This window comes from Halichoeres trimaculatus, unplaced genomic scaffold (genome assembly GCF_033239565.1).
Source record: "Halichoeres trimaculatus isolate MK-OKI-2021-1 unplaced genomic scaffold, fHalTri1.1 fHalTri1_scaffold_11, whole genome shotgun sequence".
Taxonomy (NCBI): Eukaryota; Metazoa; Chordata; class Actinopteri; order Labriformes; family Labridae; genus Halichoeres; species Halichoeres trimaculatus.
Window position 1 is genome coordinate 25257179 of NW_027437189.1, and position 15026 is coordinate 25272204.

Here is a 15026-nt window from a genome sequence, read left to right on the forward strand (position 1 = left end):
CTCTCAGATGGGAGAGAATCAGTAGGTCGAGCTCTTTTCAGTTTGGGTTTGGAGAGACCTTGAGAAGAAAAATGGAAGACTTGTTCAGAGAAATGAACGGGCAGTAAGTTAAAGTAGTTGATGGGCTGTGTGTGCTCTCTGCCAGTTTGACTACCAGCCGGAGAATGGTTTTATCAAATGCATTTACTGACTCTTCTCTCTGTCTCCCCTCCGCAGATATGGAGACATGGTTCCAAAGACGATCGCAGGGAAGATCTTCGGCTCAATCTGCTCACTGAGTGGGGTGCTGGTAATCGCTCTGCCTGTCCCTGTCATCGTGTCCAACTTTAGCCGCATCTATCATCAGAACCAGAGAGCAGACAAGCGGCGGGCGCAGAAGGTTCAGGTGAGCAGAGTTTTATTTCCCTTCAACTGGGCGTAGATGGATTTGACCCGCAGACCTTCATCCCTGAGGGAAGCCCTGAAGCCTCTCTCCTGTAGAGGAATCCACCGGTGTCTTTCCTGAAAAAAAACGACGGTAGTCAGTGTGATGCACTTTGACTTTAAGTTAACAGCAGGTGTAGGACTCATTCTTAATAAGTTTCACTTTGGATTATCTCCTTATTTGTGAATCCCTAATCCCTGACCTTTCATACACTAATTTCTATGCTTAAATGGATTGAGATTTGGAGATTTTTTTTGCCCTATTACCCAGAGTCAGATTCGAATTACCTAATTTAAAAAAAGCTTAAAGTATGATTTACTGGGGCCTTTTTTTTGGTAGCCTTGCTTAAATCCCATTTCAGTGAGTTTGTGAGAGGCAGCTTTTCTGCAAAAACATAACTCTAGCTATAAATCACATCAGGTTGTAACTTGAATACATGAAAATGTGTTTTTTCTACTGTTGGAAAAGAAAACAGGAGATTTTGTTAATGATTAAATTTGAAGAACCATCTCCTGGATAAGGTGTCTTCAATAAAGAGAGAGTTATAACGCTTTATATCAACAGCTGAAGCTTTAGAGAACAGTCATTAAAAGCCCTGGATAAGAGAATTTGCAGATTGCCAGGTGGGGAAACTGTAATCTGATGGTGTTTTATGTGCGGCTGGACAGTTTATCTTTTTGTCTCTTAAGTGTATCAGGAACGTGTGAGTATAATATGAGACAAAATCTTTTCATTAAATATGGAACAAAATGAGAATTACGGGATTTAGAGAAGCTTTGGAGAACATAAAGCAATGAGTGAAGAAACACTCAAAAGCCTCTTACTGGTAAAATAAAACTTGTTTATATGAAACAAACACAAGGTTCCTGTACTTACTGAAAAGTTATATAGCCCACCACCATAAATTATAACAGATGGGGATGGGTGGGTAGCAAGAGAAAGTACTGCATTGGGGTTATCACCAGTGTACCATTAAAGAGGTAGTAATATGCTTTTCCCTGGATCTCTATAAACACCTCAAAAAGGTCAATTCTGGAAAAAATAATGAGATCGGTATGAGATCTTCATGTGACTTGGTGAAATGATGAGGTCATTGTTGGAGAGGCTTAACTCAAACACTGTTGTCTGCCCATAGCGCCACCCTGACAGGCCTCCAGAGGGCTGGCCAATCAAAGGAAAGGGGATTTGTGGAGCAGTGCCCCTTATAGAGACAGCAGCTAAAATAAAGCATTTGAGAAAGAGAATTAAGCTCTGAACACCAATTTTGAAAAAAAAAAAAGATTTTTGTTTTAAATCATGTAAAGCTACTGCTGGGTACCAATATAAAGACCCCTAAAAAAGGGGCACAACCCCTCACTAACTATGACCCAAGACGCCTCTCACTGAAGGCCTAACAGTTAGCTCTAGCTTTCTAGAGCCAAACCCTTCTAGGCTTGTTCCCAACACTTATCATATCCAAAAGCAGAACATTGTTAAATTAAAAGGCTTTGCTCACTTAAGCTCCAGGTAGTGACAAAACTGACCCATCCTAACACATGGCCCATTATGACCCCAAAACCCAGAACTGCTAGGTTAGACTGTATGTTCTTCATCCTCGTCCTCTTCCTCCTCTAATGAAAAAAGAGAGGCCAAAGAGAAAGTGACAACAGAAAATAGTCAACAAAAAAGAGAGAGAAACATGTATGTTTGTATTAAATGATACTTTCGGTTGATATGGTTTTCATTGATTGGATCATTTTCAACATCTAACAGGTTCAATTTGTTAAAGCTTAAAGAAACAACTTTGCGCACATTTGAATCCCATATATACGTCCTTGCCTTAGCTGAACTTTATTTGCTTTCTTAACTTTTTGAACAAAACTTTTTCTTTACAAAATGAACAATTCACCTCAGCCAAAGTGTAACTTTGACTCCACAACCTTAAAATTATCTTTACCCAAGCCTTATCCTAATACTCAGGTCCATATCCTTAAATTACCTGTTAAAAATGGTGAATAACAGCAATTTCCCCTCTCTGCATGATTGTCTTCGTTGATGTCCTTGTGAGGAGATGTTATCCCAGTTGGTATCAAAATAAAAACACACCAGGCACAAATTTCCAAATGGATTATGTAAACTCAATTTGAAACTGCAGAGGATTTAAAGATCATATCTTCCTTTGGGTAAATAGCCCGGCCTTTAGACCTTTAAAGAATTATGCAGCGATGTGTCCATGAGCCAAACTGGGTGTTTGCATTTGTGTTGGCCTCTACAGACACACAGAACTGGGCTGGTAATCATAGTTTTAGGGCAGAATGGCATTTTTTGTTCTCCAGAGATAGATAATGGTGTGTTTGCTTGGAGCTGGATGACGTGCACACACTGACACATATTTTCAAGTCCCCCCCACTCCTCCCACTCCTGGCAATGGTTTCTTTTCTTCATCTTTTTGCATATTTCTTCTCTCTCTGTCTCCCCTTCATCCCCTCTGTGATTACTCCAATCCATCTCTGCACATGCTCTCCGGATGTAGTTTAAATCTGTTAAAAGTCCCACAGTTCGACTGTGGCCTGACCGCCGTTCCAGTCTTAACTAACTGTAACCTTGTCTGCCTGACGAGACTCAGATGTAGCACAGCCGAGTGTGCAGGGAGGAAATAAGAAGACACACAAAGGGGACAGAGTAAGGTTGAGAGGTTGGGTGAATTATCTAGATTGAAAGGAGGATGGAACAGATGAGATGTATTGTGTTGGCGCAGAAAAGAGAAGAACAGAGTCGCGGTGACGAGGAAGGCCAGAGGAAGGAGGCAGCAAGGGAGGCATGGGGGAGAGCTGCAGGCAAATTGTGTCCTAATGCTGCGCTCTTTCCTGAAATAGCTATCACCCAGATGAGATGCAGGCTGGGAGGAAGGTGTGCATCTGTCTGTTTGCTTGTGTATGTGTGTACATCTGTTTAAGTGCATGGATACACATACACATCCGTGTGTGTTCCCACCGTACTTCCTGTCACTTCAGGCCTGCCCTTGGTCTGTCCAACCTTCTTGTGCGCTCTCGGTTGAGCCGCAGTGTGGTGCAGTGTCCCAAACAACACCCAGGAGCAGACACCCACACACTTCCAGAAGCACCCACACACTGATCAGTGTACCGTGACGGTGCTGTCGTCATTAACCAGAGCGAAATGACTCCCTCAGGCACTTGACTGCCTCCCTGGCTTGCCTGCAGTGAGGTCAGAAATTTGCTGAAGCACCCATACATCCACCTGAGAGGTTTTCTCTCTTTCATAACCGCATGACTCAACGCCTTATCCCTGCCTTTGTTACGTTATTCCACCTGGATGCTGTGATCCTTGGGGGAGTTATTACTTCATCAAATCATTCTCCAAGTGCCAGGTATGATTATAGGTTTGTAAATGTGATATTTTACAGCAATTAGATGATGCAACCTGTGCACCATCGCTGTTCTTGAATTAGCTCACAGGAGTAAGTGTTGCTTAGTATTTAAGTTTGTGTGCGTAAGACTCACATAGTATGTCTTGAATAGCATATTGCTCTAGCTCTGGTTGTTATATATACACATCCCATCTGTATGCTCTCCTTTTAATGTTACCAAGCCTTAAGGGACAATGCATGGTAAGATGAGCCAGTCAACTGAACCTTTAATCTAGTTTGAAATGTGCAGAGCATAGTGGATTGAGTTTTGTTAACACTGCTCTGGTCGTGATAGTAGCTGACAGCATTATTGCAAGAGTTGTCCTTCTGTCTATACCCGTTACTGTCTTTGTGTATGTCTCTATGTGCGGCTCTTGTGAGCACATGGAGAGACAGATTAGGCTCACACTCAGAGATGAACTATTAGATTACAGTGGTCAAAGGTCAAAGGTCACTGCCCCCTACAACCTGTTCTTGCATAATTCTAGCACTATCTGCTTTTATTGAGGATATATCTCCTCTTGTTCAATCTTTTCCATACATGTCTTTATTACTAAGTCTGTAAAGTCTGCAAAGAGGCCTCATCCAAACTTAAACTAAGCTAGGTTGCAAGGTGACAAAAGGTTAAGCATTATCAATATGGCTACCATCGACAATAGGCTTCAAAACTCTGTATCAGAAATAAATGTGTGATGTCACTCATACTAGGATAATTTGTTATACAGCCTATGGTAATAAAAAATGCACATAGGAGCAGATAAACAGGGCACATAAAATGCATTCCCACTGCTTAAATCAACATGTCATTGCCATTGGCATTCTGAGCCATTTTCAGTGTGTTTGTTTGCTGAAGATAGCATTACCTCAAATCACTGCTGTGCCTCAGTCTAGCTTCACACAAGCACCAGCCTGGCCATCGACTCTTGACTTGTATAATTTGCTCCAAATGGAGCAGAATTCACTGCCTTTTTTAACAACTGCTGCTGACATGTGTTCAGCTCATTACATGTTATGTCACATTAATTTAATGCTCTTTGGCTCTAGGTTGGCAGTCTTTCACACTTTAGAACAGCAGTGTAGATGGTGTATGATAGAGCCATTACCATTGTGGGGTCCACTCTTTCACTGCTAATGACAACTGTGATCTTTAATGGCTCCCTCGAGCCATGAATTACTCAGGCATGCCATATTCTTCAATCCCCCATTAGGACTGTCTGCATTACATGTAGTGTTCTTTAATGCTCCATAACCTTGATGACATATGACCTTCTCAGACAGAGAGCCAACCATTTAGCAAGTGTCACTGGTCATTTAGCATGGCAAAACGTCATTTGTTCAGCACTCAGTACCTGCGCATAGTTTAAGAACAGAAAATCCATTCTTCCTCTAGACATCAGAGAACCAGGCTATGTCCAACTGAGAATAAAACTAGGTATCGAGCTAAGATTGGCTTCAACAGCACTTAAACAATAAGAAGAGAGCAGACACGTGGAGAGGAAGTGCTATATAAGTCCTTTAGCATTTTCCAGCCACCTTTCTCTACTTTCCTTTTTCCTCTCCATACATCCCCCACCCCCACCACTCCATCCATCTTCATTGTGGTCTAATTGTTGCTGTTCTGGGCTCACATTACAATTAGCCATCCATCTGGGTGGTGGCAGAGACACAAGCCCTCCATCTATCTCACCGCACAAAGAAAAGATACACAAGGATACCACTAGTTGCTACAGTTTATCTTCCTCTCTTTCTCTGTGTCTCTCCTTTCCTTATTCAGTGACTGGAACGCTGAGGTTAAGTCCTGTCCAAGTTGTCACATATCATCCTACTAAGTGAGCCGCTCAAAGAGTGCTCCTATCTGCATGGAGCACCCTTGAGTTTCTCCTCAGAGCTTATTTGCATAAAGGTATTAATATCCTCAGGTTGGTCTAATTGCAGATTCTGGATAGCCCACCTGAGGAGAAGCAGGATTTACATACAGGATCACAAAGGGCAAGTGATACAGCAGGATTAAAAAGAGGAGGGCAGGGATTTTAATGAGCTTAACTTATAAGTGTGGTGGCAGTATTCTCCTGGATCTGGTTCTTTTAATAATATTAGATCTTCTCAGTTCGGCTTTAACCATGTTAAATGGAGATAAGCTAATAACCACTTTTAGTCACACAGCTTTTGTACACAAATCTGCAGCTGCTTTCTGTGAACATCCACCATACTGACACAGACAGTGCATCATCAGGCCTGTATTACTCTCATTTATCTCTGTTACACCAGCATCCTCTTGACCCATGGTCAAGGAGTCCTTTACCTTATTCATACATTACATACCAGCTTAATTCACCTTCCCTTTTATATTTCTGTTACGGCATCTACATTTGAAATTTGAAAGTGCAAATTGTTATTTTGGTGATTGAATTGTTTTTCCATGAAACAGGTAGCAAGAGCAACAAGTTGCACGACTTGAGTCTTGTTGATACTTCTGTTTTGACCTACAAGTTTAGAGGCCGAAGTGGCTCAAACGAAGGTCTGCACCACATAGTTTAGCATCAATGTGTCTGTGTAGGTCTGCAATACTCTGCTGAAACACCTGTGGGCAGTCTGTGACAGTGGGGTTGGCTGTTTATGGCCTAGCTGCATTTGCTGCTTGATTTTTCACAGCAACTCTGCACATATTTAGTTAAATTTGTGCTGATACATGATCATATGTGAATGTGATCGTACACTTACTATTACACAGAAGAGAGAAAGGAGATGTTGGAGGAGAAGGAGTGTATGGCCCAGCTTTTCTGGAAAAGTTACAGATGCATTGGACCATTCCGAGGGTTTGAAGTTTATGTTGTTTCAGTGCGTGGTTATATTTAGGTGTAGGTGCGCATCAGGCTTCACATGTAGGCTTCTGTGTGGGGAAAAGGTCAATACAGAGCTATGGCGAAGGCCCCTTGTTTGTAAAGTTAAGGTTAATACCCACTGGTCGTGACATGCCACCTGAACATTCTATAAATATTTACAACTGATGTTATATCTATTATTCTGTCATAAAGACAAAAAAATATGGGTTACATTTTATATACAGCCTTTCAGCAAAATGTTTTAAATCTTTTTTTCTACATTTTTTGTGGCCAAACACCCCCACAGTGATTGAGCCAAGCTAAGGATGGTATCAGACAGAGCACAGCAATATGTGCACAAAGGTAGTCTGATTTTCTACTTTTCAGCTAAATTAAGTGTCTTAGTTTGGAGTTGTTGCTTTTATTGTCTGTTATTAGATTGGTCTATTAATGCATCCGTACCATTGACTGTGTATAGAGTGGACAGTGTGGCTACACCATTTACCATTGTGCGGTTTTGTATCCAAAATACCCCCGTCACAGGTGCAGTCATTGGTAGCAGTTGTGCAGCCAGAGTCTTCGCAGTGGAGACTGTGGGAGAATCTGAGTGGAGCTGGGTGACCAAAATAACATTTCTTTTTCTTTTTCGAGTCTAATCACTTCTTGACTCTACCTCCTGACACATTTTACAATCCCCGAAAGAAGTACACAAAAACAGCAGCTGTCGATCATCATTAAATGTGGCGTAAAACCTCATTTTTAACCTCTTATAACTAATGAAAACGAAGCTATTCAGAAAAAAGACTTAAATACAAGGCAACCAAATAATATCTTCAAATCACCACAACAATCCCAGGTGACAAACATTTCTACGATGTGTATTCATTTTTTAAAGTTTGACCACAGCTCATCTGGAATGACTGGGGAGCTGAGGTTTTTGACCTATACTGCAGCCAGCCACCAGGGGGAGCAGTCTATGATCCGTACAGTATGACCAGCGCCTGGCACCACTAATTCAAGGGTCATTGGCTGAAAAGTTTGGGAGCCTTTGTTGTAGGCAAAGTTGTCTATTAAACACAGAAGTATGAATCAGGTTTCAAGGTAATGATCAAGAATTCCAATAAAACAGAAAAGGAGAACATTTTAAGGATGTAGTGGGGAAGATATTAATAAGGAGCAAATGTTACCTCAAAAAATAAATTGTGATAAATAAAATAAAGATAGTGACACAACTGTTTGTCTTGACATGTTCAGAGTACATAAAGAAAAGAAAATCCAACACTCAACTATGATGAAGCAAAATGAAATACAAAAATATGCCATTAACCAATACTGTGCAAATAGGCTGAGGTTTTTTACATTTATTTTATCATTTTTGGGATGGAATTGTGAATATTATTTGTGTTTTAGAGTAATGAGGGTTTCTTACCCGATTTCATGTTCTCTTTTGTCTTTTTCTAAGTCACAGATCTCTAAACAAACCCCACAAATTTACCACCAAAGGCAAAATACAGCTTTTCCATGTAGAGTCTAACAGTTCTTGGTATTTGTCTGATAAAATAGCTGAACTGTAAATAACTTTTGCCTCAGGTTTAGAGCAGTGGAATCAATACAGATCTCTCACATCGAAAGGGGAAGTTTCTGTATTCGTTTGGCAAATGTAACTGCTGTGTTTTTTCTTCCCACTGCGAGTGAAAATCTTTCTCATGATGGACCATGAGCAGAATGACTGTCTGTTGTGGTTCATGAGCGTTACATTAGGAAAAAAACAGAAGCAAGATAAAGTCTGACTCCATTTCACTTCCTTATCCCTCAATCTTCTCACTATTGTTTTTTTCTTCACCCTCAGAAGGTTAAAGTCAAAAGGTGGAGGGGTCTTCTGGCTGAGAGTGTTTTGCCCTTCTAGACAATCAATAAAACCGTCTGCACCACTCAAAAAGGCAGACCAACAGGAGAGATGAAGAGATATGAACTGGAAACTTCACTGAAAGAGAAGGCAAGAGGTCTTGTGAATTAAGGTCTTCATGAAATAACAACCTGAACCCTGGCGTTGGAGCAGCTCGACAGCTAAGGTGTTCTTTTCTCTATAAAGAGCAGCTAATCCAGGCTTAGCAACGGTATTTTGTTTCTGAGTGGTGTTAGTCCGAGGTTAAGCTGTCTCTGCTACAGAGATTGATATCTGCAGACCGTCGGAGTCTGAGGAGTTGATTTCCCTTGAATCAATTCTCACCTTCATGGGGAGTTTCCGGACTTCAGCAAACCTCAGGTGGATTTCTCAGACGAAAAAAGAAAAGGACTCCCTTTTTTTCTTTTGAAACCCCTCACCTTTGTTTTACCCTCCCTCTCTCCGGCCATCCTCCAGTTTCGGGGACTTTGTTGTCGCAGAGATTTTGAGTGTGTTTGTGCATCAGTCTGTGCGTGTTTGTTTTATCGTAAAGCAACATACCTCAGAGGAAGTAAGACACTTATTTCCTCGTGGCAGAAATGTCAGTCTGGATAAAAGCTGCTCTTTAGGTGAGTGGCAGCTGCAGAACAAAAAGAGACTCTGCCACTGCTATTTGTGTTTGTGAGTGTGTTTGTGAGTGTGTTTGTGTTTGTGTGTGTGTGTGTGTGTGTGTGTGTGTGTGTGTGTGTGTGTGTGTGTGTGTGTGTGTGTGTGTGTGTGTGTGTGTGTGTGTGGCAGCCTGATCCCCCGTCAGATGGGCTCCTCTTTCACTTGTATATTTCCAAGCCAGGCCTGAGGCAGAACCTAATCTGGTCTCATAGCTCGATTGCTCCACTTTTCACTCAGCCAAATCCTATACAGGCAGTCGAGCAAAGCCAGAACTCACAAAGTGCCATGATTTTTTTAGTTTGACTTTGACATCCAATAAAAAAAGAAGTTAGAAGAAAACTTCCTGGAACTACTTTAGAGAGGATGGCATGGGAGCTGAGTAGATATGTTTCTTTTTTTGATCAGCTGTGGATACACCACTTTTGATCCTCCAGCTGGCAGTATATAGTGTTTAAAAGAATCTTGTGTGCTGGCTTGCATCTTATGGCAGTAGTCTATAACATCTCTGATACTTAATCGTGCTTCTGAGGAAGAAGGAGGGGAATCAGAGGTTTGTAAGGATGTTTAGATTCTGTTTACTGTGTAAACAGCTGGAGTGTTATACGTAGTAACATAAGGCATCAGTGTCCTGGTTGGTTTGCAGGTGTTAATGTTATTCAGATTTTTGTACGCCTCTGTTTTTCCATGTTATGGAGGTTCCTAAAATAAGGACGCGGTCACACTGGCCATCTAAACCGTGCCGTGCTCCCCCCTGCCTACGTCATGATGAAGTGCCTGTTTACATGAGGCTGGATCTCATCAGTCAGCACACCGAGACACAAAAAACACTCCTTCAACTTCAGCAACTTTTTGGCTCATGTTAAAGGTCCCATATTCTGCTCCTTTCCTGCAGTTTAATATGGATCATTGTTGTCTTCATGAAATGGTAGTAACATGTTTTGGTCCAAAAAGCCAATAAATCAAGCACAGCAGCATTGTTTCCAGGCTCTCATAGCCCCTCTGTTTAGAACGCTCTGATTTAGTGGGCGTGACCTTCATATGTAAATGAGCCACCGCTGATACCGCCCCGCTCTTCCGCGTCACAGAGAGCAGTGTCACGAGCTCTGAGTGCACAATGTTTAGAAAACAGCAAAGCTCGTTTACCGTAACATTACAGGCTAAAACAACAGGCTAACCGCAGCTACAGTTAGCATCCTGAAGCTAACACAGAGACAGGGGGGACACTGAGGAAAAGCTCCTACATCTGCTCCACAGCACACAGCATTTAAAATACTCACATTTCCAGGGTCTGAGGTTTGTTGGTGGATGGTTGGTAATGCGCCTGGATTCAGGATCAGTCTATTCTCTAGCCCTCTGTTGTACTGTCCAAAGTTGGAAAAGCAGTCGGCCGTGAAGTGACTAGCACACACATGCACTTAATAAAGTAATTTTTGCATAATATGGGACCTTTAGGTTGTTTCACTCCTTTACAGCCCTCTAACACCCCTGCTATTGTTTAGAATTATTGTTGTGAGGAGCGGTCACAGGGTGCATATATCTTGGATCATACCTCATGTCTGTGTGCTTGTGCTCATGCATGTGCTGAAGCACACCTCTCTGAAGCGTGCTTAAGCACGGCACAGTTTGCCAGTGTGACTGCGCCCAAAGGGTTTTCTCAAACACAAGTGAGAAAAGTGTGTGATTGTAATCTGTAAGTCATGTAAAGTTCCTACAGAGGTACCAGAGGGACAGTATAAAGTCTTGAAAAGCACAATACCTCCTCTTTACAGGGAAGTAACTTGACGGCATGCTTGCTCATATAAGGAACAGCTCAGGCTGAATCATTTGTTGGATTTCTGTTAACCTTCGACCAACAGTTAACTACAGTAAAGGAGACCTGCTACTTTGCTGTGCTGGTGACACAAAGTGTTTCAGTGTGACGGATGCAGCAGGTACACTGTCTGCCCGTGTCACCCTCCACATGGTGTTCTATGTAGGTGTTAATGAAAGTCCTGTGTCTGTGGCTTCTCTACACTCCTGTGAGCTCCAAATGATGCTTCAGCAGCAATTCAGGCTCAATCTGTCGCACAGTGGCTCTGCCTGAAAGCACAGATGGGCCTCAGACACAAGCACATGAGTCCCATAGGCCCTAGGAATGCATCAGAGGACTGCAGAAGTAGATCCAATCTCCCAGGACGTGTTCTTAACATCCCCTCCATTACCCCTGGGCTGCCTGGCAGCCATCACCAAAGCCAGAGAGACTCCCATTGGCTGAGCTGGGTGCCAGCACACAGAGAAGGGTTATCCCAAAGGTCTGAGGGAATGCTGAGCGAGCACAAGCTGTACATGAGTGTTTGAGTGTGAGGGCACAAAGGCAGAGGGGAACTAACAAGGAGAACAGGAGGGAAGGTGAAAGAGACAGGAAGATAAAGTTGCAGGAAGTCAAAAAAAATGGGAAGGAGTTAGGATGCTGCAGTAAAGATTGACCCTGTGTAATGTGTTTTTATGTGCGCTCTTGTTTATCAACCTGCTTCCCTTTAGATCATGATTTCACAGCACGACTAGCTCACGGGTTATCAAACATCTCCATGTTTTAAATAAAACTCAAGTGAGAACAAACTACCCCAACTTTACAGGTGCCTCTTTTCACTCTGTACATATATGAACAGAAATTGAGCTTTAAAGACGAGACATGCTGTCATGAAGAAATGCAAACACACATCCACACACTCAATTAACCTCCCAGCAGTGCATGTACCTCCCTCGCTAAACGAGTTCTGTGCCCGCACATCATTTACACAGCTTGCATTAACCCTGCCAATTTCCCATTGATCAATCCATCATTCTACTTTTAAAATTCAGACGGCGAAGCAGCAGAATCTCACACACTCTTTGTGGCTGCAACTCGCCTGACACCTCGCTCTTGACTCTGACAGGAAAATGGTGGGCCTTTGAGAAGTGAGTGACTCAGATTACACTATCCTTTAAAAGCAGTTGTTCTAGTAACTGAGAGATTTATTGAGACCCACTTTTTTCCCCACGGGGCTATGTGTACTTGGATAGTTTCACACACATTCAGAAGACACAGTGTGCTTCAGGTAGAGCAGAGAAGGAGTGTTAGCAGTAGAATCCCTCCTCTGCGTCAGAGATGTTTGAAGCATTGGCTCCAAGGACGAGGGTGTCTATTCTTCTTTTATTTAGTTCTCAGGCAGAGGGAGGGAGAAAAGAGACCAGACTGTGCTGTCTTGGTTTGATAACTAAAGATTCATTTAAGCAGACAGTAACAAAGTAGAACATTATGGGCCTGGACACTTCTTGATTTATTTCACTTAACACAAACTGCTAACATAGCAACACAATAACAGCCCCAATAAATTGAATCCAGCATCTAAAGCGACACTTAGCTGCTTCATTCATACAGGATTAATTCATACCAGCTCTGCTCATAACAGCCTCTCGAACTGATTTTCAACCCAAGGAGTGTCTTATCATGTAGTTCCCATAAATCATTCACTAGTATCAAAAGAGATCAGAGTGAATTTATCACCAGAGATCAGAGTGAATGCTTGAGTAGCACATGTTTGATTTGATCTATAAGATCACAAGTGAGATATCAAGCATGTGAAAGTGCTGCAGCTCAAAGCAGTGGGATGTGTCAGGATGATACCCAATCGTTCTGACAGAAGAGGGGGTAGAGTCGCGGTAACAGGTGGTTTCTCTGCTCTGTTGCTCTTTGCAGAAAGCTCGCTTGGCCAGGATACGAATATCAAAGACTGGAAGCTCCAACGCCTTCCTCCACAGCAAGAGAAACGGGCTGTTCAACGAGGCACTGGAGTTTACGGTAAGAGCCCTCAAGTCATCATCAAAATACCTTAACGGTTCACTCTGTAAAATTTGCATGATGTAGCAGAAAGACTGAGCTCTGCAAGCGTTTGTAAAAACTGTCCTAAAGATTTAGACCATTTTTATACGTTGTTGGATGCAGCTCTTTGATTTCCTTTTAATTAATGTTTCTTGGAATCCACCGAGCATCCCTGCTCACTGTGATCTGACTTTGTAAGCTGCATACTTAATCTGACTTTCTCTGAACCCAGCTGCCCAGCTGAGGAACAGTCCTCAGGCAATGCAGCAGGAAATGTAAACACAACTCAAGGATGTTTCTGCTTCACCAAAATGTTGTGGTTTACAAGCACTATAGTGGCCCAGAGGCCTACACTGCACAAAACATAAACAAGTGCTTCTCCCTCTCTCTTTCTCTTTCTCTCTCAGTCTATCTTTCTATACTAGTGATTCTGAGGACAGACTCTGAAAAGAACCAGTGTTTATAAGAAAACTGGAGCTGAATAATGCATTAAAGTCATATTGATACCGCCTTAAGAGGCAATATGCTGCAAAGGCTCCAGTGTTGTTCATATACACAGAATTCAGTTATGTTCCCATTTATCTTAATAGCAAGCAAAGAGTCGGGAGCGAAGATCAAACTGCAGCCGTTACACAGGACCCATACTGATCAAGTTGCTTCACTTAGCTTTTGTTTAAGATTAGAGTCCTTCTTGACCCAACTTCGTTAACAATAGTGGTTGGAAAGGACTGTGGATACTTGCAGAAGTCACAAAGTCTGCAAAAGTTTGAAATAAATAAAGACCCAGTGGTGCTGATGAGTAAGGGCAACAGTGGTTGATTGATCGTCCCACATCCTGAGTTAAATGTGAAGTTCAGTTAATTGTAAAGGGCGGCTAAGGCCAACGAATCGATGATAATTTTGGCATTCGTAGAGCAGTAAATAGGCTTCTTTAACAAGTAGCACACAATTTATGTACAGAAAATGTATTTTATTCCGAAAGTGTAATCTCTGTAATTATTTAAGTTTTACTATTGATATAATAATAATACAATTTTCAGTTTTCATTTTGTCAAGTCATTGACATTTTGGTCTGTGATGTTGTGTCACATTATTTTTGTCATTTGAAGTACTTTGTGCTATGTTTCTTTTATTTCATGTTTTTTTTTTAGCATGCTGGTCTTATTTTTGGTTGTCTGTTCAACTGTCTATTTAACAATTGGGTGAGTGAAGGGGCAGATAATATAAGATTTTTCTTCTTTCTGCTCCTTTTCATTCATTTTGAGACTTCTTTTGTTTTGTATTGTACTTCTATTTTTATATCAAGAATAAAATAAAGACTGGACCAAACTAAACTAAACTAAACTCTGATACAGCGGTTTCCAAAGTGGGTGTGTGGGCCCCCAAGGCCTCAACACAGATAAAGCAGTTAAAATGCCTTCCAAATTCAAAAGCTATATACAATTGTATATTCCATTTTTTTAAATAAAGATACATACAAAAATAGGGGAAGAATTTTACATTAACCCATTAACAGATCAAACATAAAATGTTTGATCTGTTTTCCACATTTGTCTGTCGCCACAGGAGTGATGAATGTAGTTTAATTCTCCAATACTTTGCTGAATAAAGTATCAGAAGGTTTCATTCATTCATTCATCTCACATATCTCTTATCCTGTGTAGGGTCGCGGGTGGCTGGAGCCTATCCCAGCTGTCTTAGGGCGAGAGGTGGGGTATACCCTTGACTGGACGCCAGTCAGTTACAAGGCTGACGCATAGACAACCGTTTACGCACACACTTGCACTTGCCGAAAATTTTGAGTGACCAATTTAACCTAATGAGCTTGTTTTTGGAGGAACCCAGAGTACCCGGAGAGAACCCTCGTATGCACGGGACATGAACATGCAAACTCCACACAGAAAGGCCCACCGGCCAAGCTGGGAATCAAACCGGTGACCTTCTTGCTGCGAGGCCATCAGAGTTTTCTTTTTAATTTA

General features: G+C 41.9%; 1 protein-coding gene across 2 annotated transcripts in view; it reads left to right on the forward strand.

The window, feature by feature from the left end:
* The window catches only part of kcnd3 (potassium voltage-gated channel, Shal-related subfamily, member 3), a 131075-nt gene that overhangs the window by 107388 nt on the left and 8661 nt on the right, over window positions 1–15026 (forward strand). For both annotated transcript variants that reach the window (XM_074680772.1, XM_074680773.1), the window contains exons 3-4: window positions 217–385; window positions 12925–13026. In XM_074680772.1, coding sequence (XP_074536873.1) covers window positions 217–385; window positions 12925–13026 — 271 coding nt within the window. The remainder of the gene's footprint in view (window positions 1–216; window positions 386–12924; window positions 13027–15026) is intronic.